Source organism: Ptychodera flava, chromosome 10, assembly GCF_041260155.1.
Source record: "Ptychodera flava strain L36383 chromosome 10, AS_Pfla_20210202, whole genome shotgun sequence".
Lineage (NCBI taxonomy): Eukaryota > Metazoa > Hemichordata > Enteropneusta > Ptychoderidae > Ptychodera > Ptychodera flava.
In genome coordinates this window covers 15618336-15645407 of record NC_091937.1, presented here as the reverse complement: position 1 = coordinate 15645407, position 27072 = coordinate 15618336, and the positions used below count along the sequence as shown (strand labels likewise).

The following is a 27072-nucleotide window of genomic DNA, read 5'->3' as shown; positions in this document are numbered from 1 at the left end:
CATAGCGAAGTCATAGTTTCTGCACAGCTCACTAGCTGTCGTCTCTTACACACCTATTTCACAGCATAGCCCTTGGAAATGCAAGATCTATGAAAGTGTCCACGTAATCTGACTTGAGGTGGAACGCGCCTCTGGGACAGATATTTAGACTCAAATTTCTAAAATTCTTTTCTAATCTACCACTTATTGGGGCTCATTTTAAAGCTCTTGCACACAGAAAAACTCTCACCGACTTAGTTTTTCAAAAATCCGAAATTTAATTTTCCCTCATAGAGTTAACGCAGGGATGGCGGCCATTTTGAATTTCAAATATCATAAACTGTAGGGCAATTTGTTTCGCTAGTTCAAAATTTTGCACAGTGACCCCTGAGTTTTACTGGTGATTTGGTTAGAGAATGGTTGAAAGTTTCATTTACGAAAGTTTGAGCAAAAGTTTAACTCTCTTTACTTTCGAGGCGCATGCTACCTTCAATTAGGCACATTTGAAAACAAAAGCACCAGTTGTGTATAAAAGCACAAATTTTACTTCATGGCAGGCACTGCTTACAGCATTTCAAAATAAAACATGGAAAAAGAAATTAAAAAGATGGCAGGACAAAGTATATTTTTCTACAAATACTAAACTATCTAATAAAGCTAATGAACATGCTTTTATCTCCAGACAAGCTTCATATAGTTCATTAGAGTTTGCAATGAGTTAACTTGCAGCAAAACAACACAGTCACTTCTACAAGTTTTTTTGAGCACAGAGTAAACATTCACAAACAGTAGCTAGATTGCCTGTTTAATTTCAAATTTCTTTATTTCATTCTAGACAGCACATTCTGTTTGGTTTACATATCTTTTTCTCACAAACCGCACCTGAAAATTCGACAAATTCAATCTATCAATACGACTAACAAGCAGACTTTGGAGACACTCTTTTTAATTAAGAACTTCAAACCACGATTTATGCAAGAAGATAAAGAAACTGCAACAGTTATAAAGCTACTCTACAAGTTAGAAAAGAATTATTTAAGAAAGGAAACATCCTGAACTTGGCAAAAATTGCTTTTCATGCACTTTTTGAAAACCCTTGAAGAAATAAAAAGAAACCACGTGTACAGGGGACACAAGTCTTGGAGTTCCTCAGTTGTATAGTCAGGTTTGCTCTCTATGTCCACATTTTTGCAATGACGGTTCAACTGTGGAATCATGGTGCTCCATACAATGCCTTTGAAAATAAGACTATATATAGCACTGGTTGTCTGGACACCATCCAAACATTTACATACACTACAGAGAGCTTCAAAACGTACTCTCCCCTGCAAAATGTACAGAGAGCTGATAACACACCACTGTGGTGATGTCGGCAGAAGAATGCTACATTTGGAGAGTATCACCGTAGTCTTGCCTATGACTTGGTGCTGGAGCCTGACGACGAAACCTGAGCTCTTGACATCGACTGGAGTGCCTTTTCTCTCAAGGTTTTCTCAAGCTCGTCCAAGTTGGCATCCCCAGCGTCACTATCAACGCCCTGTCAAACAAGGTTTGAAATTCATGCTTAGTACTTGTTGATACGTCACTTTGGTAAACAACATCAGAAAATTCACAAACAAAAGTGAGATAAATGGCCGTAGGCTGAACACATCCATGCAGAATACGGCAGTCACCCAAATCACAATCAACCAAAGTCAAGTTAGCCCAGTTGTTTCGTTTGCTAGTACTGCACGTACTATTGTATCATACACACTGAGGTATACACAGCTATGTTAGATCATACAATGGCAAATACACTGGCCTCCGGAGGAAAATTTGCTCAAAAGATGATTATGGACCACAAACTTCTGGATTTGCTTGACCTTGGATTTGAAAAGGGTCACATTCATACCTCTGCTTCCTGTTCCTTCTTCTTCTTGTGTTTCTTGTGTTTCTTATGCTTCTTGTGTTTCTTGTGTTTCTTCTTGTCTTTCTTCTTCGGTTCTGTTTCTGATCCCTGAAAGAACATGCATGAAAAAACACAGCATTTTCATTCAAGCCTTTCACAGGTAAGCTGGTGACCAGTTTCACAGGGGATGGGTTAGTGAAGTGACATCTCAGAACTTTACATTTAATGCTAATGGGTTAAAGAACAGCCATCTTTGCTGTCTTAAAGGTATAGTGTCACCTGTTCCAATTTTGCCACAGTTACCATGGCAAGAGAAAATCTAACCAATCACAGATTTTAAGCGGGTGGCCGCTTTTTAAAAAACAGCACCCTCACATGGCCATTTTGAATGCCAAGGAACGCCCCTTTGACCATATATGGGCATATTTAGATAACAGGTGACTGTATACCTTTAACATAAAAGAAAATCGCTAACATTCTGAGTGTAGATTTCGCAATGATTTACTGTTCTACATGATGTGTACTGGTGGACATAAAGATGACAAAAATGGCTGTCTAAGAAATCAGCATAGTGCAAGGACTAACCTCCGGAGAGTGGCTTCTTGATTTGGTTTTCTCTTTTTTCACCTTGACAGGTGGTGGCTCCGGGGACCCTGTACTGGACTTGGACCTAGATCTCGTAACTTTACCACTTCTGGTTTCTTCAGCCGCACTCTTTTGCTTTACTCTGTCATCTGGGCTTGGGGATCGTGCTTTCCTGGGAGGAGACCGTGATCTTCTGGATTTGGACTTCTCTGTATCCCTTGCTGAAGTTGCGGAGGACGTTTGTTTCCTTTCTGGTGATGGAGAACTATCTGAACTCATACGTCTTGTTCTTTCTGGGGAGGGGCTGCGCCGTCTCTTTGGGGGACTTGGCGTTCTCCTCCTCTTTACCGGTGAAGGGCTAGATTGCCTTTTGTGTCTTGGTGGTGTGGGACTGCGTCGGTGCCTCTCTGAGGGCCTCCTGTCTGGAGAGCGACTGCCCCTCTCCTTTACCCTGGGTTTAGCTTTCACTGGCGATGGACTGGAGTCACTCGAAGCACTATCGCTGTGTGGTGTGGGGCTTCTCCTCCTCTCGGCTGGCTTGCTTCCCCTGCTTTCATAACGGCTAGGTGAGCTGCGACGTCTTCTCTCTGGGGTTCGGCTGCGTCGTCTGTCTATGGAGGGTGACCTGTGCCTCCTGTGGACAGGCGAGTGCCTTCTGGGACTTGGGCTTGACCTGCGACGCCGCCTGTCTGGTGATGGTGACCTTGGGGAGCGTCTCCGTGGTGGGTACCTGTTGTAACCTCCATATGATCTGCGACGAGGTCCTCTTGGCGGAGAATCTCGGTAAGACTTTCTTCGTGGTGGGCTGATACGCCTTCTTGGTGAGATTGATCTTCCATACCTAAAGAGGAAAGATGCACTTCTTATAGTTTTTTTTAAAAAAAGACACTACTATCTCAACACAATCAACACTGACAATACACAAATTTGATTAGCTTATTGGTGATAAAAAGTAGTTTGACTTACTGCTAGTCATCATTTTTCATGGACTTCAATAGCAAAAGCCAAAGAAAAGCTAGTCATTCTGTTGGTGATGTACCAAATCATTGTAACAATCATGACAAGAACCTTTCAACAGCTACATTTCACTTATTATTACACTGCCATAATCGATACGATTGTAAAATGGCACAATATATAAACCAGCAAAGAAAAATACCGCAATTATACGGTGTCGCTCACATTTGATCAAAATTGGTACATACTAGTATGGGTACCAAAGATCAACAATTAATGTTGTTTCTATCTGTTCAGTGCAGGAAAATTCTATTTTCAATGTTATGACAATGATTTCTGCACAGTACAACTAAAACAAGTCATTGTCAATGACATAGTCCCCACTTGTAATAGGAGTATTAGTCTTGATGGGGCAGGGAAATGAGGTCATTAAGAAGTATCACTGGAGTGTATATGTTCAGATCTATGGACACATAGGTCTATGTCATTGTTCCCAATTTGAAACAAGAGGCATGTATAAGTTATGGTTCTAAATCAGGAAAAAAGATCAGACCTCTAGTTGTATTGGCCAGCCAAGAAATACATATGTGCATAATAAATGAGGTACAAGATGTGACATCTTAAGGTCTATTATCCTATCAAAATCAAAGCGTAAAGAACTTGTGGTTACTGAGATATGCATATATATGCATATTGAAGGTCAAAGGTCATCAAGGTCACGTGACATTTTGAAAAAAAAAAAACATTGTATTGCTAATTAATCCATATATGCCAAAATCCAGACCTCCAGCTCTGTTGGCTTGGCCACAATTATATATGGGCATAATTAACGAGGTTAAGGCCAAAAAAAAAAATATGTGCTGTTCCGATAACATGGTTTTCAAAAATAGGGTAGGTAGGTAGGGAAATTTTTTTTTTTCATTTTTTTTTTTATTCTCAATGTGCATTTTGTACGCGTTCAAACAAACTACCAGTGAACAATTTCCTCATGAAACGCACTCAAATTGAATACCAATATATTAAAATAAATGTTCATCACTAGAATTGAAGTGTGTGGTTTATTAGACTGCCACGGAAATTGATATGGCTGAATAACAATCTTTGACAGGAAAGTGAACTGTTATCCAAGGTAAATCCTCAGCTTTTTGCAGTCACTCGCAAGAAAACGCACATACTTTATGTTGAAGTTGTTTGTAGCCTCGCCAACCTGTATATTTGTCTGCTGTACTTCCAACCACGGCCCAGCAGCATCACTGGCACATTCAACTCGAATAGAGTACATTTTACATTCAGAAAAACCTGGATGGTGTTCCTCCAAAATTTCTTCGAATGTTCGGTTCTGTTTAACAGAAGACAAAATCGACCTTTCTTCGCCATGATCGCATTTGCGAAACAAAATTGAGTACACGTTATGTCCATCGCGAGTCACCATTTTGTTTGAGACGAGGCCTGCTATAAGTAGGGATACCAGGCCCTTTTTTGTTCTTGGTTAAACTTACTGATTGTATGTTTTCTTGAAGATCTTGTCTCAGGATTCAAAAAACTGTTTGAATGATGGTTCTATCTTGTCTACTTCCAGGGTTATGATTTTTTTAGAATTAAAATATGCTCGATTTTTTTGACAAATGGTCAAAAAATTTCAACATATGGCTAAGAGTCATTTTGTGTGTATCCCTATGAAAAAGTATAGTTGTATAATAACATTAATTCTCTAACTAATCTGCTTTAAAATACTTTTTGTGCAATATATTGTAAGAGTACGGTATTCTTTTCTTTACACAGAGACTTGAAAATGCCAAAAATTTTGTGAGACAGAGTTGAAAATTGGACGGCACCGTGTATACTACCAGTCAAAAAGCTACTGTAAAACTACTGTAACTTTCATAGCTCTGTCAAATTTTGGACAGTTAAACTTGAGTAATAACAAAAAAGAATAAATATATTTTAGATCTGTAAAATTTCTTAAATGTTACATTTGAGAAATTCTGATATTCAAAAAACCAAAAATCATAGGAATATGAATAAAATAAGTCATTGTTCAACTGATCAACTCACAGTACAGAATAATCCCCCTGGAGCTGTCCTTTTTTACACAAGAATATTACTCCCCCCTAAAAAGCTGTCATCTTGTTGTAGTACTCAATTTTCCCTTAGCATTGAAATCTAGAGTCAGGGTTATGATTTTTTCCTTTCCTTTCCTTAGATTTTTCATTCTCTCTTCATTTGCCCGTCTTTCAACTTGTCTTGTTTATCAATTCCCGATTCCTGCACTACCCCTGTCTGTCATTTTCCCCAGTTTACGTTAATGCTGTTTAAAATAAAGGTTGTTACATACATTATATAATAATCCATGGCATGCTGACTTTATTCCCATACATCATTGAACCCTTTCACCACCATGGTTGTCCCAAATCCATTGTCTACTATGGTTAAGTTGGACCTGTATACAGGGAACTGGGGGTGAAAGGGTTAAAAGAGTATTAATTTCTGTTGTCAAATATCATTTTGTAAATTTGTGTTACATCAACAAATGAAAAACGAACACAGTTTAATGTTCGCAAAACTACCAGGGTTAACGTTTGAAAACAGCTGATTGCAGCCGTGGCAGTTAGGGGCTGTTCAACGAAGTACGTACGTTAGGCAAAATTCACGGTAAATTCCGAACGCACAGATTTTGAAACTACTCAGAACTGACCTTAACACACAGTTTTTGGTGCACGGGTTTATATTTTAATGATAGAATGACTATAAAAAGTAAAATTGACCAAAGTTTTGCTCGATTCACTATCACAAAACACTTCCGGGTTTTCACTTGGCCTGCATAATATGGCCGCGCTGTGCATGGCGCGGTTCGGAAATGACAACAAGAATGTAAATGAAAGATTACATCAAAAAACGGCCATGAAAATGCTTCAAACTTTCCATAAATTTAATATAACAGTTGCTGTTTGGTATACTAACTCCGATCACTGAAAATTGTCCCTGCATTTTAGCGAAAACCTACCTACAAAACGCCGTTTAGGCACTGAACAACATACTGTAACGAGCCATTCCATTCTAACATAGGAAGTAGTGGCGTGAGAAATGTGCGTGCCGCAGTACGGCACGCTGTATGGCGAAAAATAATGCTTGATTTTGAGCGCTAAAATGACACGATATTTTTTTCTTTATTTTCCAAAAACATCCCATGGTAGAACGAGCAGTTGAATTTGAATTTTTTTATCGAAAATTTTATTGAATTAGACCTAATACTTTTTGAGATACAGCAGTATGAAAAAACCGGAAACCGTTCAGTGTGCAACAACTGTCAGTGTTTTTTATGAGCTTCTGGCATCACTTCTATAAGAATGACGTATTAGTTCTCGCGTGATTCGCGCGATTTGTCATAGTTCCCGCGTGATTTCATGCGTTACACGTTTTTTCATATCGTTATTTTTACTTCCGGGTTTACGAGGCTCCAAAAAGTCTAGGGTCGGGGGGTTAAAATTGGGGTGGGTCGGGTAATCGGAACAGCACAATTTTTTTTTTTTGGCCTAAGCATGTGTTGTCATAAGTTCTTCCAACCTACTCAATATAAAGGACATAGCACTTGTGGTTACTTATTTATTGACATTATCGTGTATTGTAGGTATAAGGTTATAGAGGTCACATGACATTTTGTCAAAAAATTTCTATCCTATAGTCTATCCCTATAAACTAAAAATCGTACATTTACCTCTATTGGCTTGCTCAAAATAAGATATGCACATAATTAATGAGGTACAATATGTGGCGTCATAAGGTGTCCCATCATACCAAATATGAAGGGTGTAGCATTAATGGTTCCTGAGTTATGGACAAATATGAATATTTGAGGTCAAAGGTCACCGAGGTCACATGACATTTTTCAAAAAAATGGTATTGCTAAGTTATCCCTACATACCAAAAATCATACCTCTAGCTCTATTGGCTCGCTCAAAGTTAGATATGCGCATAATTAATGAGGAACAATATGTGGCGTCATAAGCTGTCCCATCATACCAAATATGAAGGGTCTAGCACTTGTGGTTACTGAGTTATGGACAAATATGTATATTTGAGGTCAAAGGTCACCAAGGTCACGTGACATTTTGTCAAAAAAATTGTATTGCTAAGTTATCCATATATACCAAAAATCAGACCTCTAGCTCTATCGGCTCGCTCAAAATTAGATATGCACATAATTAATGAGGTACAATATGTGGCGTCATAAGGTGTCCCTTCATACCAAATATGAAGAGTGTAGCACTTGTGGTTACTGAGTTATGGACAAATATGTATATTTGAGGTCAAAGGTCACCAAGGTCACGTGACATTTGTCAAAGTGTCTGAGATATCTGCGTGAACGGATGGACTCACATGGATGGACTCACGGACTGACATGACCCAATCTATGAGCCCCCTGGACTTTATCTGTGGGGACTAAAAACTGTGTCACTGCATCCTTTTTGCAATATGAATACTATGAGAAACTAAATTTTTATTTTTCTTGGCCTTATACATGGGAGTCTATGGACTGCCTTATACATGGGAGTCTATGGACTGCCTTATACATGGGAGTCTATGGACTTCCTTATACATGGGAGTCTATGGACTGCCTTATACATGGGAGTCTATAGACCGCCTTATAAATGGGAGTCTATGGACTGCCTTATACATGGGAGTCTATGGACTGCCTTATACATGGGAGTCTATGGACTGCCTTATACATGGGAGTCTAAGGACTGCCTTATACATGGGAGTCTATGGACGGCCTTATACATGGGAGTCTATGGACTGCCTTATACATGGGAGTCTATGGACTTCCTTATACATGGGAGTCTATGGACTGCCTTATACATGGGAGTCTATAGACCGCCTTATACATGGGAGTCTATGGACTGCCTTATACATGGGAGTCTATGGACTGCCTTATACATGGGAGTCTATGGACTTCCTTATACATGGGAGTCTATGGACTTCCTTATACATGGGAGTCTATGGACCGCCTTATACATGGGAGTCTATGGACGGCCTTATACATGGAGTCTATGGACTGACTGCCTTATACATGGGAGTCTATGGAGGTGAAAACTAAAAAGTCCTCTAACACCGCCAAATTTGATCGCATTGTGAAACAAATCGACGTGCATCTGTATGAGGTAGGGTACTATCCTTGTACCAAGTTTGAACGAAATCGCTCCAGGCGTCTCTGAGATATCTGCGTGAACGGACGGACGCACGGACGGACGCACGCACGGACGGACGCACGGACGGACGCACGGACATGACCAAACCTATAAGTCCCCCGGACGGTGTCCGTGGGACTAAAAACAACAAGAAATATTTAAAAACAGAAAAACAAGAATGACAAAAGTAATTAAGGTCTGAAACTTTAGGTACTGGAGAACTTTAGCAACATCCATAGCATAGCCCCCCTTAGTTTGACCATAGACGGTCTTCCTCCCCTCTATTGACGGTCTTCCTCCCCTCTACTGTCTATGGTTTGAGCAGGTCTGTTAATATGTAACAGTTCATAAACAATGACAGGAAATGACTCAAGTCAGGGGAGTAAGCCTGTTTCAAGCATGTTTCAGAATTTCGCTTTTTCTTACCTCATTTGCACATTTTGACACTGATGTGTTCATTTGAACAAATTCACATCTCAACCCTACATCTACCTGTACACCAAATACTGAGACAGTAGCTTTGGCGTATGGGAGCCTTTGTGTGTGACAGACATACATCCGCACATACCCACAAATATACAGACATACAGACGCCACTCAGACTCATCATATAAGCTCTTTTTGGTATTTATATATAAAACCAAATACCCACAAATATACAGACATGCAAATCAATTCAGCTTATACGATAACCTCACATTGGTATACCAAATGTGAGTAAAAATGTCCAACCTTAAATCGAATAAAGGTTTCACCTAAGACTGCACTTAGACAGACTTTGTGTAACACGAGCTATGTAAACTAAATACCTGCGTCTTTCAGGTGTCAAACTTCTCCGCTTTTTCCTGGGTGCCGGAGATGGCGACCTGTCACTGGATGATGATGAACTGCGCCGCCGCCTGTGGGATTCCTTTTTCGGTGCTTCCTCCTCCGAATCTGAATCTGAAGACGACGTCTCAGAATGTTTCCTGTAGTGTCGCTGAGGGTACCTGCTCATCTTCTGAGGTGATTTTTTATCGTCCTTGTCTGAGTCATGCTCTTGTTTGATGCTGGTGGACCCCTTGCTGTGGTCATTACTCTGCAAATGCAGCAACACATCAAAATCAGTATGACCAGTGAACATAGCCAACATCAACACAGAACTTTTACAGTAAGGTACTTGGTGTTCAACAGTTGCGCAAATTGCATGTTTCACTACTCAGTCTTTCATAAAACCTTTTGTACAAGTTACTGATTACGAAAATGCGATTGCACCTAGCCAATTCATCATAATTTTTCTTAATACCAACTTCACTTTTGAACTGCAAAGGGAGAATTTATGTTCATATGTCATGGATATAAAGCATAAAGTGTAGACATTTACGTCTCTTAATAGAAACTGTCTAACTGATTGCCACATTTTTCTCTTGAATAGTGACTTTAGTACACTTGAGATTTCAACAGAAGCTGTTGTTATGGTTTTTGTTGTTGTTGTTGCACCTGTTGGATTTTGTTATCTTGTCAACTTGCATTCAAGCAGTATGCTGTATCACCCTACATCAAGTTTACCACATACATTACAATGTACTTCCAAAGGCATGCCTTTCTCCATCTTGAGATACTCTGCACAGTTGCCAATATTCCTGTGGGTCTGCACAGTTGCCAATATTCCTGCAGGAACTTGTGTTTGCTGGTGGAGACTAGCTGAAGTTACATAAAAAGGCTGTATCTAATGAAATTTAAGACTAACCTTGGCATCTTTCAGTCTTTCAAGCTTCTGATTATAGTGAGCCGGCGGCGGTGAGGATGAGCCTTCCTTCGCTGCACCCATTTTCCTCTCCGGACTTTTGGAGTCCCTCCTTGCCTGATGCCTTGGAGAGGACGGGACCCTTCTCTTTTGTTTGGGTGACCTTGACCTTGACCTGGAGCTGCTTGATGAAGAGGAGCGACTTCTGGACCTTGAGGAATCAGATGGGCTTCTTCTTCTCCTCCTATAAAAATACAGATCATTAGGATTGACCACAAATGAGTACATACCTAATTATGACTGATGATGACTGGTGCCAACACTGAACAATTTTACAAATCAACATAATCCTAGGGGGCCCAGTTGTTTCAAACCCATACATAACAATTCTTTTCAAGCTTAACCCTAAATCTTGCAAAAGATGGTATCATTTCTCTATCTGCCAAGTCAGTGAAAAGGGGTATTGAGCAAAGTCTACACATACTTTCACCCCCTTGGCATGGTATGTTGTGGCAGGTTTGGTCAGTGAAACTTAAATTTTCAGTATCTGGGTATTAAGGGGGTCTTCAAATATTAAAGTTTTTGTTAAAAAGCAACATATGGGACCACCTGTGGTTATGTCTGACAGGTTGTAATCAGCTTGACCTGATATATATATGAACTTGACAGGATAAGGGTCAATTTGAAAATGTATCCCCTCAGACTCCCATTGACTGTGAGCTCTCCCAGACACAGTGATGACCGACTGGTGCCAATACATTTCTCCCAGATGTTGGAATTTTTTCATGTTATATGGTTTGGTGAGAGAGAGTAAAAGCACTGAAATTCACTCATTCAGAAAATCTGTACATGAATTGACCTTGTTTGGTCAGCAACACCCAATTCTACAAAATTTGTCCCTACCTCCTTGGTGGTGGAGTTGGCGATCTTCTCTGTCGTCTAGGAAACCTCCTTGGAGGAGGAGAGCGTGTTCGACTCCTATAGCGTCTCCTTGGAGATCTTGTCCGCTCTCTCCTTCGTCGCAGTGATCGCGACCTGCATCAAAAGAATTATTTTTTTATCCTTTAATATTTGGTAGCTGGTTCAGTATGGATGTGACTGGATTTTTGGTCCCGTGTGAATGTCAATTTTACTTGACATGTATGGAAAAAAGCCAAAAGACACACTATGTACCAAACATACATCAAAATAATTTAACCAAAATGTGTCTCAGCATATTTGAAGATCACCCCTTTCAACGATAATGATCAGTGCAATTAGGTCATTATGCACTTTGTGCTTTCCAATCCAAAAATATCACCAAGTGGTTTAAAATATCAGATGCAAATTTACAACAGATTGCCATGGTAAAATTGGAAATAGAATCAATTATTAGACTCTGATGAACAATTACACTCACTTACCTGGACCTAGACCTTGATCTTCGTTTTCTATGACCCCTGTCACGGTCTCTCTCCCTATCACGGTCTCTGTCCCTGTCTCTATCCCTATCCCGATCTCTGTCCCTGTGCCTATCTCTGTCCCTGTCCCGGTCTCTATCTCTGTCTCTGTCATGGTGGTCCCTGTGTCTATCCCTTGACCGTGATCTACTGCGGGACCGTGAGCGACTGGAGTGACGTTTCTTTCTCTGTCTTTCCTCTGATTCTCTCTTCTTGTCTTCTTCAACCGACTCTTTCCTGATAACAATGTAAAAGATGAAAATTGCTGACTAATTAAATTGGAAATTTGCATTTGTTAAGACTTGTTTTTGCCCATTATATAAAAGAAAAGAATTCAACCTGAGCAATAAATTCAATCTGAGCTAATTTTCATTACACGTATATTATACAGGATCACCAAACAAAATGTTTATGTTACCCCTTTGAGTGCTGTAATTTTTCCCACCTTAATTTTCGTGCAATTTTTTACCAATTTTTATGAATTTTTCTTTGATTGTTTTGATAGTTTTGGACCAAAGAGACATACGTTTTCATTAGTTTATGTTTTTTATCAAAATTTTGGGAAAATCTGGAAAAAAAATTGTCTGGATCTGAAAAAAATTGTCTGCCTTATATTTTATAAAATGGGACAGAAATTGACCCGGCACTCAAAGGGTGAATTTGAATGCAGATGCTTCAAACTCATTTGTCAGTGGGTACATGGAGTGAAATGAAAAATAATGACTTATTTTTGACTTACTTGACTTCAGTTTTCACAACGCCAACTGGGGGCGGAGAATCTGACGCCTTTATAGGCAAGGGTTTGGTGGATTCGGATTCACTCCCTGAATCTGAATCGGATCCCTCCGGTGACTTGGACTTGGATTTGGACTTGGACTTGGAGCGACTTCTGTGGAAGTAATAGAACATGCACTTTACTGGTAACTTTTCACCCAACCACCATCATGCTTGTATCTCAGCCTTATCAAATGTTTAGGTGCGCTGAAACCTGAATGAAGGAAACTATAAAGGCATGAGTCTTCACATAAAATTATGTCAGCATTCATTCAAGTGTGATTTTCCACTGTCTACATCAAGTAACACTAATCCAAATAGCACCCATATTTTCATACACAAACAGTACTCAAGTTAAAAGGGACAAAGTTGCTCCTTTTTGACCATTTTGTGGTATCAAGAAAACATGGAATACTTGCATAAAATCACTAAGTGTACAAAGTGACCAGATGCACATTTGACAAGTCCTACTCCAAGAATATATATCCTATATTACACTTTGTGGTGAAAACAACGTACTGCTTGCATACGATAGTGTGTTTACTAACTTATACTCAAAACTATTTTTGGAATGTCAATTACTTGTTGACAAACAAATGGGTTGAGAATGAAGGAATCGATAATTATATGTGCATAGCACAATCAGTGCACAAATACTCATGGCTGGACATACACTGTTACATAAAATTCGTACCTCGCGCAAGCTTTGTTATGAGACCTATATTCAATGCTTAGTTCATTACCATTCAAAAACGAGCAGCGTATTTTTATGTTTTGTGACTTATTTGCTGTTGTAAACACTGTAGATGTTCTGTGCCCTAAAGAGCACAGACATGCAAGATATCGCACAGCTTAGCATTGAAATAGGTCAATTACTCTACCTTTCTTGGCCGTTCATTTCTTTGTCCTCTGATTTCCCATCGCTGTCGTTGCCACCATCATCATCGTGATGTTTCTTCAAGCCTTCTTTGATTCGCTCTTGTTCAAGCTGCGTACAATGAAAGCAATTATCCTTGTCAGACTTCAGAATAAAATCATCAAACCTCTACAAATTAACTGGAAGCAAAGTCTACAGAGAAACACACTTGCCAGTGTTGGATATCAAGAAAGTCTGTGCATAACAGAGATACTGTGGAAAATGATCTAGGGTAAACTAACAGTTCTACAATCTCAAGTTATCTTCTAACACAGTAGTCATTTTTACTGAATCAATTCCTTTCTACTTCTAAGCTATTGTTTAGCCCTTTCACCTCCATGGTTTGGCCAAAACCCATTGTTAACAATGGTGAGTGGGGACCTGTCTCAAGTACACCGATTACTTCCTTGCTGAGAAAGCAACAATAGATGACAGTTAAACTCATGGAAATTATGACATAGCCAAGTTTCGACCAGCAATCCAATCATTCATAAACGTTCACTCTTACCAATGGGTCAAGATGTCAACTTTGACTTTCATTAGATCACAAGTCTACCGGAAAATTCTGTATTTTTCAAGTACAGAATTCCTGCGTTCATCAACCTGTCTGCCCCCATTTCAAAGTCTATAAGTCCGCCCATCCTACTGCAAACAATGAGGGTGTACCAAAAGATGGCAGTTAAAGGGTTGAATAATCTCACCTGTCTCTGTTTGATCTCTTCCTTCTTCTGCTCAAGGAAAGCTGCTGGGATGCCAGCGATGTGTTCCTGGGCGCTCACCAGCAGCTCCCACAATTGACCCATGAACTCGCGGGCATTTTTGCTGTTCAGAAACCCAGTCATGTTGATCTGCATGGTCTTGCCGTCGGGGCTCTGTCGCAAGATACAAGGGGAAGTGTGCAAACTGAGTGATGTCGCACTCGACCTGGTGGCTTTCTGACGACTGTGTTCTCACAGAAGACAACAGCACTGAACATTGACCACAAGAGAAAGGTAAATTGTCGAAAAATGTTCCATGCAAAAATACTGACAGCGGAGATAAAATACAAAAGTGACATTAAAAGAGATACTTCTGACACGACACAAATCTGGAACATAATCCGTAAAATCCTCATGTTTTCACTGTTAAGCTAAATATGTTGTCTCGTTCAAATCGCTCTCCCCAAACAACTATATCTACACATATCTGAATATTCTCTTAAGAACGCTCTTAGTATCCTCATCTTCTTCTCGGTAACACTCAAAGGATCGTTGTTCCCCCGAAAGTGGGATCTCTCCCCCTGTTTACGTTACATTACCTCCATCAAAACAGCCCGGCAAAGTATACAAACGGCACTGAGTCTCAATCGAGAGAAATAAAAGAAAAAGAGTGACAATAAACGCCTGCCTGTGGTAGATGACATACAGACCATTTATATGAGTGGGTAGGTAGGAACGTACTGTTACTGCTCTGTACTGTGCTAACAACTTTTATGACGTAGTACCATTAAACTTGCAGATGGTAACTGTCGAGAGCAAGCTAGGCGAGCCGTAGGGACTGTATAAGACCGAGCGCCAGCCACTTTAACTGGACTCACCTTTAAGGCACGATAATATTTTTAGAATAATCTGAATCATGAGAGATGAAATAGTAGAAATAAGTGGGATGCACGGAGAATCCTATCGGTATTTTTTTAGGGGGAAATGTAAAAATAAAATTGTTAGAATCGACAGCTTTTGCCTTTTCAACCACACTTTAGCAATTTTTTTTAAATTCATTTTTCAACGTGACTAGTAATGCCCATGTGTTTTTTTTACATTTTTTTTTTCGAAAACAAAATGAAACGTACATTATACATCATTAATGAAACAATTATGAATTAAAACATAAGATGTAACGTTTATATTTTTGATGACGATCTCAGAAACACACAAATTTCAAATTTACTGGCAAATTGATATATTTAAGTGGCTGAGGACACTTATCTTATTGAAAAAATAATGAACAGAAGATAAAAATATACTCAAGCTGAAATAATTCTACACCATTTGGATGGATTAAACCTTTCAATTAAAAAAGTTCTACTCATTTTAAATATAAAATATTTACGACAATTGAGAGTTAAGAACCTGTGAACATAATGGGACAAAAAATACCCTCAAACTGTGTGATGTTAGACAATACCCCATTGCTGCATGATGGTTGTGTAAGGCAAAGCTTGGCCTGAAAAGAGCCATTACCTCGGTCTCAAGCTGGTTGAAAATAAACTCTGTGACGACGTCATCTTCAAATCCCAGTATCTCCGTTATTTTGGTGGAAATCCATGGCTTTATGATATCCAGGTTTACCTTGCTCATAGACACCTGTTGGTACAAGACAATTTACATTTGCTGTCATTTTTTTTCGCGTATTTCCACATTAAGTTCCAGACAAAGTTGATTTGAGAAGCACGCTGGGACTGAACTCTTCATATCTACACATTGATATTACTCTGATGCAATACTGATGTTTTATAAATCTACAATGGCACATTGTCATTTGAAAAATTTCATATCTCTATGCCATTCTCCACTCTGTCACACAACTGATGGATATGTTTTCCTTATAAAGACGTTCAAAAATACACAGGCGCTGATCAACAATCTCAACATTTTTTTACAGTAGAACACGCCTCGGGGTACATATATTTGGACTTTCAAATTTTTACAATTTTTTCTGATCTACCACTTGTGAGAGCTCAGTTTAAAGCTCTTGGGTAAGAAATATTTTCAATCTCAGTTTTTTGAAAATCTAAACTTTCACTTTTGCCCATAGAGTTAACACAGGATGGCAACCATTTTGAATTTCAAACATCTGTTAATGTTAGGTAATTTGCTTCTCCGGTTCCAAACTTTGCATGGTGACCCCTTTGGTAAAATAGTGATTGAAAGTTTCATTGAGGAAAGTCTGAGCCAAAGTTTAAATGTTACACTCTCAAGGCGCATATCACCTTAATTGTTGGTAAATATGTTGAAATATATCTGATTTGCTTGCAATTGTTTTTAACTTTAAACTACAAAGTGTATGTGTAGCAGAATAAGTGTAAAGGCTCAAGCATATGTGTGTGACAATAAAGGGGTGGTGTGTTTTTATATGAGAGAGAGAGAGAGAGAGAGAGAGAGAGAGAGAGAGAGAGAGAGAGGGGGGGGGAGAGGCGTTCAAATTTTGACACCACTCACCTTCTTTTCTAAAACATCAGCAAACTTCATCTGCTTCAGTAACTTCTTCTGCTTGTTCGAAAACCGGTTGTCCTGTTCGGCACTGGTGCCCTGCAATAACAAAAGACATGACAGTGCCATTATAAGAGGAAAGCAACATAAGTGTGTTGTGAATGCCATTCCAAGAGTTACCCCTTACCACCTTGGACATTTACCCACAAGACACTTACCCTTACCGTATCCATAACCATGGCCCTAAATGGTGGATGGGAAATGTCGGGGTGGTGGTCACATTCAGGGTGTAACCATCCTGACACCCTGAATATGCAAAAAATTCTGTGGTCGAGGACAACACTGAAAACCAAGCAAAGTCAGTCACCCTTTAACAGACTGTGATACATCTACAACAGTAACTGCCAGTATAGCAAAGTTTTACTGCAAAAGTATCTAAGCTGATAGGTGTTTTCTTAACGCCAGAACCCTAATGAATGTTACCTGGGTTCCCAATGCATATTACCAGAGCCCCTCCCTTCCCCCTCCTCTGTTGTATCAAAGTTGTCATATTAGAGAAGGAAAGAATGGTACAAGGGTCCCCATACCGCTTACCTAAATACCAAAACTTTGGCAAAATACCATTGATATTCTGAAATGATAGTAACTGTTACCCTTAATAAATATCTCTTCTTCTTAACACCCAGCAATCTACTTTTACTATTGAGAGCTCGCAACAACATTATGTTTTTATGCAGCATTTTAACATAGTATGAAGTTTAAGGATGAACATACGTCATATATAGTATGCTTTGCAAGCAAGCATAACAAAGAAGTGGCATTTGATGACAGAATATTCATAAATTTTCATATAATAATACAAGGCTATGACACAGGAGTTTCTAAAAAAATCCCAAATTGACGCAAAGATATCAGATTGTTAATGTTTCAAAGAAAACCCAACTGGCAACCAAAATGGGGTGTAGTAATATATAATCATAGAAATAACTAACTAGCACACACTATACACTTTGCAGTTATGCTACTTTAATTGTCTAAATACCTAGTATTTCACGTTTCACACAGTAACACACTTAAATTGCTGATTTCACAGAACCACCATGAACTACACACACTTCGCAGACACATCGTCACTTCAGATTGTGATGTTCACAATGTATTTCATACATTTTAAAATCATGATATGACAGTGGCACATGGGTATAGCCTTCTGACAACAGAAATACAACAAAAGCTTGAGAAACTCATCTTCCACTCCAAGGTATCGGCTTATGGGAGTGTGTGCATTATGTCCACCACTGTTACCCCTACGCCCCAAATTACTTGCACAGGACTCAAACCACCCTTATAGCAAACAGTTGTTTACAGTTATGTTTCTAGACTGGGTAACAAATAGTGATTAAGGTAAGTAAATCAATTTTGAAACTGATGCTTCAAGGATTGACATCAAAATAAAGTCCAGTGGTAGTTCTGATTTCAATTCTCATTCAGAGTTTAACTATTTCTCCCTTTTATCCATTCATCAAACTAACCACTAACAGCAAAACAAATCAGGTTTGGGACAAAATATCAGTCATCCCAGACATCAAGCCACTGGATTTGCTCATCCTTGAGGAAGAAGAGCCATGTGCCATTAGAAAACAAAAGACTGCACAAAATCACAGTTATTGTGAACTGAGAAATTCCCTAAACCTTACACTGGCATTAGATTTTCAAACCACACCACTCTAAATATTGAGGCAGATTGACAGAGAAGTATTCTGAGGCTGGGTTATGTGTAGATAAATTTGATTCTAGGAAATACCGAATATTTTTACTCCACTTTCTCATACAAGAGTTAAATTATACATTCACCATACAAACAGTGCAGATGCACCGATGTGTTGAGATCAAAGAGTCAAATTGCATACCATTGAGAGCCCCTTATTCTCCAAAATCTCCTTGAAGAAAAGTCAACTGTTTTTAAATCCCAACTTGTGGACACATAAGTTGCATTAATTTTTTGGTAAACAAAATCATAAATTTTCAGATGGAATAAATTGAAGTCTTCTTTGTTTGGGGTCTTTGTGAACTGTTCACCGTAACAGACATTCTTCATACAAAATTACATGGCACTGTGGGTAATTTTTTAAATGGCCGCCCAAAATTGACAGCGGCAGCATGTACATTGGCACTATCAGTTATCAAAGTAAATGAGATTGAAAAACATCAGTTCTTTGTTACACGTAGTACTCAGCAGTGTTTCAGCAATAAATTCAATACAATCTCATCGGATTGGGATTTAAAACATATCAAATTTTTTGTAGTTGTGTGTCTTCGCAGATATCTTGTGTGGTCTTATGGCTGCAAGGTTATACATACTGCATAGTTAGACATTGTGCATGTAGTCCTATGACGATCACTGTGGCGCTTATGTACTCGATGTCAGCACTTGGTTACACTCCGGTACAATGTTGTTGGTATTGTGTAATATGGCAGTTACTTTTCCCTCCAGGATTTGCCAGTACTTAGTTGTCCTGAGATGAAAAGCAGTAATCAGGCAGTAAATATGGGATTTTCAGAAAGCGTTTCTACTCTCTATAATTATTTTCAATTAAAAATATACATTCTTATACACCAGAAAAATGTTTACATATGGGCATCAAAATGGAAAATGTCATCAAACAGGCTTATTTATCATTTGTATGCCGGTTCAGAATTTTCAAAATTTCCCGAATAAAGTATATTTTCATGTGAAAACAATACAAGCTTTACAATTGGAATCAAAGGCAACAATATAGAATGTTTTGTGGTGCCCCCTCCCGCAGCCCGATGTCAATGCACACAACAAAATTTCCATGTGAGGTATATTGTAAAAGTCAACCTATGTGTATATCTATTATAAAAGAGTATCACCAAGTGGAACAGGCAGTGGTAAAGACATTGTATTCTGTGACTGTATCAGGAATGTTCCATCAAAAATGAAATCAAACTTTCCTACAAATTTTAGCCACCTCCGCTTTTATGGTCGGTAGCTGTAGGGATCGATTATGAATACATTTCTACCACAATGGGGTAGTAAGATCACATCAACAATGCAGCCACATAGGCACGTCATTTGACATAAACCAGGTAAAAGTGGGGCAATTCGATGTATGTGGACATATGAACAAGACCAACGGGAAACACATGGGATCCAAAATGTGTTCATCTTGACGAGTTGTTTTAACAAATTTACAATCTAGCATGGTCAAGGGTAAAATTGATATGACAATTTACAATATATTAGATTGATTTGACAATTGATATGAAAAATTCCAAGTCAATGTACCTGGTTGTTGGACAGTACAACGACAGAAATATAAATGTACTGCATCACAGATTAAAACCAGACATGGCATCCGACCGCCACTGACCTACAATAGCTGCATTGGTGATGCTCACAATTTTCTTCGTCTTGAAATGCCCAACAATAACAGAACACCAAATTAATAGCACAAACAAATGCATTTGTTTTGCACATGAAAATCTTGAAAATGCTTGAAACACTGCTGAGTTCTGTGTAAAAAATCCCCTTTGATAATTTTTAAACCACAACACAGTTAAACTGAGGGTGAAATAAAATACCTGTTACGCCTTAGAAGAATTTTGTCCAAGTTTGCATATTTTATATTGAGTTTAAATGTTCTTCTTTTAGTCAACATGTAACTATACTTCAAGAAACTTCAGAAATAGCTTCACAGCTTCACAATGAGGCATTATGAGGGAAGAAAAATGTAAGAGTTTATTTGTCTTATCCTGTATATTCTCTTTTTCCTCAGAATCCCTCTCCAAAACGATATGATTTACCAAAAGTTTAAACACAAACAATAAGATCCTCCGTTTTACCATATCTAATCTGTATGAATTCCTTTCAATTTTGGTAAACACAATGTTACACTTACAGCGCCTCACCAGTTGTTATCAGAGTTAGAAGTGTGAAAGATAAAGGCTACATCGATTTTTGGGTTTCAGACAAACGGAAGCACTTTTCATGAACTAAATTTTTAAAAAGGCGCTTCACAATTTCTATCACACCTTGACGCGTCAGGCCTTTACTGAAACGGTGACAGTGATATAGTCAAGACACGGTTTGGTAAGAGCATAAAACCGCGAAGCGAGACTGCGTGAAAAGCTGTGTATAAACACGTCTAAAGTCGCAAAGGACGCACATTTTGATATAAGAGCCAAAAGAAGTGGACTCTTCCGATCCTCAAATCGTGCACACTATGAACTATGCATATGTTCAGTGAAGCCATTTGACACTGCAATCAAGCCAGTAGCCAACGGCTCAAAGCAAGGGGCCGAGCACGTTGTTCCCACGTTTGCTTGGCTGTTAGCACAGGTTGCAAACTGAAATACTTCAATGCGACAGAGTTCTTCGAACAAAGTTTGATTTCAACCGGTAGTAAAGTTGCCAGACTACATAAAGTGCTCGATATAACCTTTCATATGCTCGCATATATCGAAATTTTGAGTTAAATATGTTGTTTTACGAAAATACTTACGCGGAAGAATCCAGCGTCAGCCATTTTCTTCCTTCTTTATCCGGGTACTTTATTGCGCATATTGGTCCCTGAGGGCGCTGTCATTCTGCCTTGAAAGTTTGAGTTCAGGTACTGGGTAGGCCTAGCATGTATTCAGGCAGTGAATGAGCTGCGACCCGTTCGGCGTTGTACACGTATCCGGTAGTTTTTGCACTTCCGTGAAGCGCACTCAAAGACCCGGACCTAGTTTTCCATAGTTTGGACGCAGGTTTCCATAGTTTGGACAACTGGGTAAAACGTTTCAATCTTACGTAATCGATGATCATCAGAGAAAGCGCAGAAAACCAGCATCGGACATCGAAACAGGTACACCGTACACAGGTAAATGTTACGCGTATATATGGTGAACAAGTTTATTGTAGTACTAATCGTGTAGCCCACGAACTCCCGATCGTCTTGCACTTTCTAGTCAGCAGATAAACACCATTCGTTCAGTTGCCGTGTCACTTTATACATAGCTACAATGGCATTTTCAGCTTCTGTTACATGGTGGACACTGTTTCTGACATACATCGCGGCAACTTCTTCGGAAGACCATGACCCGACTTCGTGGCCTGGGCATATGGAACCGCTCGGGTCCCGGAAACAGTGGCAGCCAGTCGCTACTCTCGAATCCTACCCAAAGTCGGAGGAGTTTTTCGCCAGTTACGTGCTACCCTCGGTGCCGGTTCTTTTCAAAGGCGTGGCGAAAGAGTACCCCGCTTTCAAACTGTGGACGGACGATTTTTTATTGGGCCTCCCCGAGACAGCGACGACACGCGTCACCATTGAGATGGCGAAGAAGGAAGACCGAAACAAGCCTGGCTACGATGCGACATTTGAGAATTTCTTGAAGACCTACAATGAAAGTGATATATACATGGTCGCTACGGCTCCAGACTTTCTCAGGTAAATATTATCATTATTTTGTTGATTGATTTTGTCAGGCACCAACAGATTTCATCTCTTTCTCTCTCCTCGCATGATTGCATTTATTAATGTAGCCATTATTTCTATGGTTTATAGTCTCTTAGAACATAGACAGTTCGCTCCTTCAGTAAGCTTATCTGTCTCACTGACTGTTTATAAATATTCAGTAGAAGTATACTAGTACTTCTAGTCCGATGTGCAATCTAAGGAAACACAAGCAACTCTTTCACTGACATGCAAACTTCCTTTACTACTTTGATCCGTAATTACCGAACTTCCAAAGCACTTGTTTATCATGATGAAACTTAATTTGCGGGTTTTTCGTTTTTTCCCGTTTTAAATAATATTAATAACAATACCAGCAATTATGATAATAATAATAAAAAAGGGACTAAGGCGCTAACTTTGAGTAAGATTTTTCAGCCGTATTTATTCTGCAAATCAAGCTCATTTTCTTCTTTCTCTCCTGAACATACAGGCTGTCTTGATAGATTGAACAATAGTCATTTTGACAAGTTATGAGAAAAAAACAAACAAGAAATTGCCCTTGCGAGCAGAACAAAAGTTTTGGAAAATCAATCAAAAATTAGAGAAAATGAAACTTTTAGAAATAACAACAACAGCAGATATGATCATTAGCAAATATGATCTTCATCATCATCATTATCATCAACTTTGAATCAGGTTTTTAGGAGCATCACTTAATGCAATTGACAAGATTTTTCATCCTTTTTCTTCAGAAAATTCATTCCCTTACCAGACGCCCTCAAATGTGATGAAGTTATTGAAGAATTAGTGGACACTGTGAGTATGATGTATCAACATTTGTTTTTTCCAGTGGTCAGAAAAAATCTTCTGATAATCATTTGACCCCTGGTTTTTAACTCGAAATAGAACAGGATATATCAACATATGAATGGTACAATACTCTCACTATTAGAAAATACATGTCGTTGTGAACAAAACTTTACAGTACAGCTTTTTGTTTGAACCACAAAACCAGATTGCCAATTTGGATATGAACAAAAAGTCAGGTGTCCTTGCCACAATGTTTTCCAAAAGTTTTCAGTCATAACACCATTATAAAAATCCCCTTTCCCTTTTCTGCAGTGCAAACTTTATATCCCTGGGGATATTTTTGTTATGAAGGGGCCTCTGTTTGCTTAAAACACCTCGCCTGAAATCTCTGTCAATATTCATCACTGTATGGTCACATGGTATGTGTCACTTTGGTGTGCATGCATGCAAAGAGCTAGTTGCGAGTTAACAGTTTCAGAACTGTTACCTGACTGTTAAATAGCTTAGACAGCCGTACCCTGGATAGATATGAAAGTGCTATCTGCACATGGCCAAATTGTAGAGAACGTAAACGAAGTCAGTGACAGCTATAGAAGAGTGATATCTTAGTGATAACAGAGAAGTATCTTGGTTCCTGAGTAAGAACATTGGGTAATATGTGCAAGGAAACAATGTATTTTGGTAACAGCATAGATTTTTTACTCTCTCAGACCCATGATTTGCCAAAAACTGTCTGTTTCCCTTATTAACAGATTTGCAAAACAAACTGTTTTGGGCTAGTCTTATGCCAGAGGGGAAACAAACATATACCCATAGAGGAGTCAGGAATATGTTCCGTGAAATGGGCTCCAGAAAACTTTCATGTGTTCAGTTAATATTTCTGCAGGAATAGAGTATAGACTGTTTGGAACTTTGTATTTTTATTTTATTAGAGTGTGACCAATAAAAAAGAGCAAAATTTAGAGTGATTTTTACAAAAAACCTTAGGATCGGAGAGTTTTTATTTGGCTTTTAAACCTAGGTGGTACAAGAAAGATCTTTCTCATACATCCATGGCTTGACTCAGGACATTGATTTTCTTTTCTCTGTTCATGTCAGGTTGTTTGGTTCAGTAGCGGTGGTACCAAGTCAGTTCTCCACAATGACGATGTTGACAATATCAATTGTCTGTACAGAGGAAGGAAGGAGCTCCTCTTCATCGATTTCCTGAAATATCGCAAAACGGTGAGTACCGTAACTTTTTGGTATATGTGAATCATCCATATGTTGATAGCATTTTTCATTATCAACCTCATCATCATATAAAGTTGTTAGCAGACGGGAGAGGTTAAATTTCTTTGCCACTGAAATTAATCATCATTCTTGTGGCTGATGATGTTAAAGTAGCTTGCGCCTCAAAATTGAAAGACAAACGTTTCTGGACTTTCCTCAAGCAAGCTTTCTCTTTCAAAATCAAGAATTAAAATTAGGGGTCACTGCACAAATGTTGGTGCTATAAAAACAAATTACCCAATATTTAAAGATATTTGAAATTCAAAATGGCTGCCATCCCTGTGTTAACTCCATGGTGGAAAAATAAAATTCCTGATTTTGTGAAAACTTTATTTTTACTCCATAAGCTTTAAAATAAACCCCCATAAGTGGTAGGCCCAAAGAATATTGTAAAAGTTTGGGTGTCCAAGGCGCATTCTACCTTAGGGTGGTAAAGTCTGTGAAAAAGAAAATTAGTATTTTAGTGGGTAAGTTCTATTCTAATTTCTAATATTAGTAATAGTAATGCTTCATGAATCTTTATTGAAGCTACCAACATCTGTCACAGACACTTTATATCAATACAAATTCAACAATATCATTTGCCTTTGGTGACTGCCCTTCTTTGCTTCAAGTAAACTGCAGTTCATGAAAGACCCAACAATAATTCCACCATACTGGTTTTTGTGGGTTGACTCTAATCCCAACAGAAATTCAATATTGTTGGCAGTATTTGCTATAGGCAGACTGTTTTGTCGTAGTCACAATACTGTCATACCACTTCAATACCATTATTTATTGTCAGCAAGTATTCTGTATATCATTAATTCATCAACAACTCTTCAGTAATTCAATATTATCTGTGAAGCAAGAACAGTTATATGAACTCTTCATTGGAAACATAGCTCAACATTAATTTTTGTACTGTTATATATGAGTCAGTCGCCGACCAGCTACATATAGGGTATGAATGTGATGAAAACTCACGTCAAAACATGTTTTCCTTTATTCTGAAGACTGTAAAAGTGTTTTTTGAAAACTAAGCTGTCAACAAGTCTAGACTAAAGAGATTTTATCTTCCTGGTGGGTAGATTTTAACAGCCACTTCTCGGTAGTTTCTTTGGAAAATTTTCTCTTTTTGCATGGTAATTTACGACAAATGCTCACACCTTTGAATGTCGTCAAGGAAATTTCACCCTTAGCAAACATTACCCTTCAATATCTTGTTCTACCAGAATCACTTGACCTGGTTTCACTGATCATGGCAATCTGTGGGCATTTGACCCGTCAGTATACAGCCTCTATATACTGCATGTGCAACGTTATTGTTTACCATGTACTTAAGGAAGAATGCACCTCAGGGGACATATATTCGGGCTCTCAAACTTTTACGATGCTTTTCTGATCTACCACTTGTTGGGTTTCATTGTAAAGCTCTTGGAGTAAGAAAACTTCACCATCTTAGTTTTTAGCAAATCAAAGATCAGCAGCGAACACAGAGGTGGCGACCATTGTGAATTTCAGATATTGGTAAATCTTGGGTAATTTGTTACTCTAGTACAAAAATTGGCAAGGTGACCCCCCAATTTTATTCATGATTTTGAAAGAGGTTAGTTGAAAGATTCCTTGAGGAAAGTCTGAGCAGAAGTTTAAGTCTTTCGTTTTCGAGGCACATACCTAAAATCAGGTATTAAAACAACATTGATACTATTCTCAATGCATGCATTTGGATAGATAATTTCAAAATTCTTTCAGAAAGGAGAAGAACTTGAAATGTGCTTATTTTCACAGAACAAAAAAAGGAAACTTTTCAAAGTTTTAGCTATCGTCCCTTTGTTATTCCATTTCACAGGTAGTACTGGATAACTATGACCGAGGGTTTTCCGGAGTGGACGTCGACAAAGTGGATTTTACCAAATACCCAGAACTGAACAATGTTGAGTACCACTTTGCCAACATGACACCTGGGGATTGTCTCTTCATACCATTCAAATGGTAGGTCAAAGGTCATAGTTCAGAAAAGATCAAGGGGCGTGTAAGTGATAAATTTTGTTGCACATGCACAAGTGACTACATGTTCTTTCTGTAAACTGTGAAGATACTGTACATGAAGGCCAATGGCCTGGAGATATCACTATATTACAAAAAAAAATGTACGATATTACCATAACCTTTGCATCACAAAGTTTATCATTTCTGTAGTGGTAACACTGGTTTATCTTCAATTCATCGGCAATCCCATTTTGCTTGTTAGAGGTCCAGCTTATTTTACTGAATGCACCAAGTCTTAACAAATTTGTAACTAAATGTAGAAAATTCTTTGATACAGAAAAGGCCAAATTAAGGGGTAGACCCACCTTCCTTGAGTGATTTTGGTCATTTTTTGTTTTATGGTAAATTTTGAATCTGTCTAATATGGCCTTTGAGTGGACGATAAGTTTGAAACCATAACATACTCGGAAATGAGTTAGATTTTAACAAAAATGAACATTGTAGGCCAGTTCGCTGTGTTTTTCTTGTGTCTTAACGGTTTCCAGATTAGTCAAGGCTATCTCAAGAGCGTAAGTAGATTACGCTAATTCCGTCCGGAGGAGTGCGCATGCGTCAGTCTTCTTCCCAGCTGCCGGCAGGAAGTATGTCGTGGCTACTGAACATGCTGAAGGTAGCCGTCGATTGCAAAAGCATGGTCCACAAAAGCGAAATATCAAGCATATGGCTGGGAATGAGAGAACAGTTAAAATTGTCAGAGTTACAGTCAGGCTTAAAACTCCAGTTTCTGATGCGTTGAAAAGGTGTCAACTGGAAATGGTCGCAAGCGAGGAATGTAACGCAGAACGCTTACTCATTCAACACTAAACTGAGCTTCGAACAAAAACTGGTGATACATCTTGCGCACAACAGAGAGGCTGCT

General features: G+C 38.7%; 2 protein-coding genes across 7 annotated transcripts in view; one reads left to right on the top strand and one right to left on the bottom strand.

The window, feature by feature from the left end:
- Window positions 1-501: 501 nt before the first annotated feature.
- LOC139142095 (serine/arginine repetitive matrix protein 1-like) lies at window positions 502-21287 on the bottom strand. Of its 6 annotated transcripts, none has more exons than XM_070711910.1 (15): window positions 21165-21278; window positions 19000-19154; window positions 16648-16737; window positions 15670-15792; window positions 14890-15057; window positions 14152-14322; window positions 13416-13522; window positions 12500-12649; window positions 11725-11997; window positions 11225-11356; window positions 10325-10565; window positions 9405-9673; window positions 2453-3293; window positions 1871-1975; window positions 502-1516 (listed from the first exon to the last, which is right to left on the bottom strand). In XM_070711910.1, exons 6-15 carry the CDS (start codon window positions 14302-14304, stop codon window positions 1394-1396), a joined length of 2394 nt encoding a protein of 797 aa, XP_070568011.1. In that variant the 5' UTR covers window positions 14305-14322; window positions 14890-15057; window positions 15670-15792; window positions 16648-16737; window positions 19000-19154; window positions 21165-21278; the 3' UTR covers window positions 502-1393. The 6 variants fall into 6 exon arrangements, with proteins under 6 accessions (XP_070568011.1, XP_070568012.1, XP_070568010.1 ...); XM_070711911.1 differs by having other exon boundaries at window positions 15027-15057; XM_070711909.1 differs by lacking the exon at window positions 14890-15057.
- Window positions 21252-27072, top strand: part of LOC139142096 (tRNA wybutosine-synthesizing protein 5-like) — a 27176-nt gene continuing 21355 nt past the window's right edge. The window contains exons 1-4 of the mRNA XM_070711914.1: window positions 21252-22091; window positions 22853-22916; window positions 24009-24134; window positions 26014-26156. Coding sequence (XP_070568015.1) covers window positions 21667-22091; window positions 22853-22916; window positions 24009-24134; window positions 26014-26156 — 758 coding nt within the window. The 5' untranslated portion in view covers window positions 21252-21666. The remainder of the gene's footprint in view (window positions 22092-22852; window positions 22917-24008; window positions 24135-26013; window positions 26157-27072) is intronic.

Bases quoted from the DNA above. Each gene is read 5' to 3' on its own strand.
- LOC139142095 (XM_070711908.1), bottom strand. From the start codon at position 21,188: ATGGCTGACGCTGGATTCTTCCGC. The intron at 11,357-11,724 runs GTAAGTGAGTGT...CTTTTGATGCAG, and splicing joins AGATCAAGGTCTAGGTCCAG to GTCGCGATCACTGCGACGAA. The intron at 10,566-11,224 runs GTAGGGACAAAT...GTATTTTTATAG, and splicing joins CCAACTCCACCACCAAGGAG to GAGGAGAAGAAGAAGCCCAT.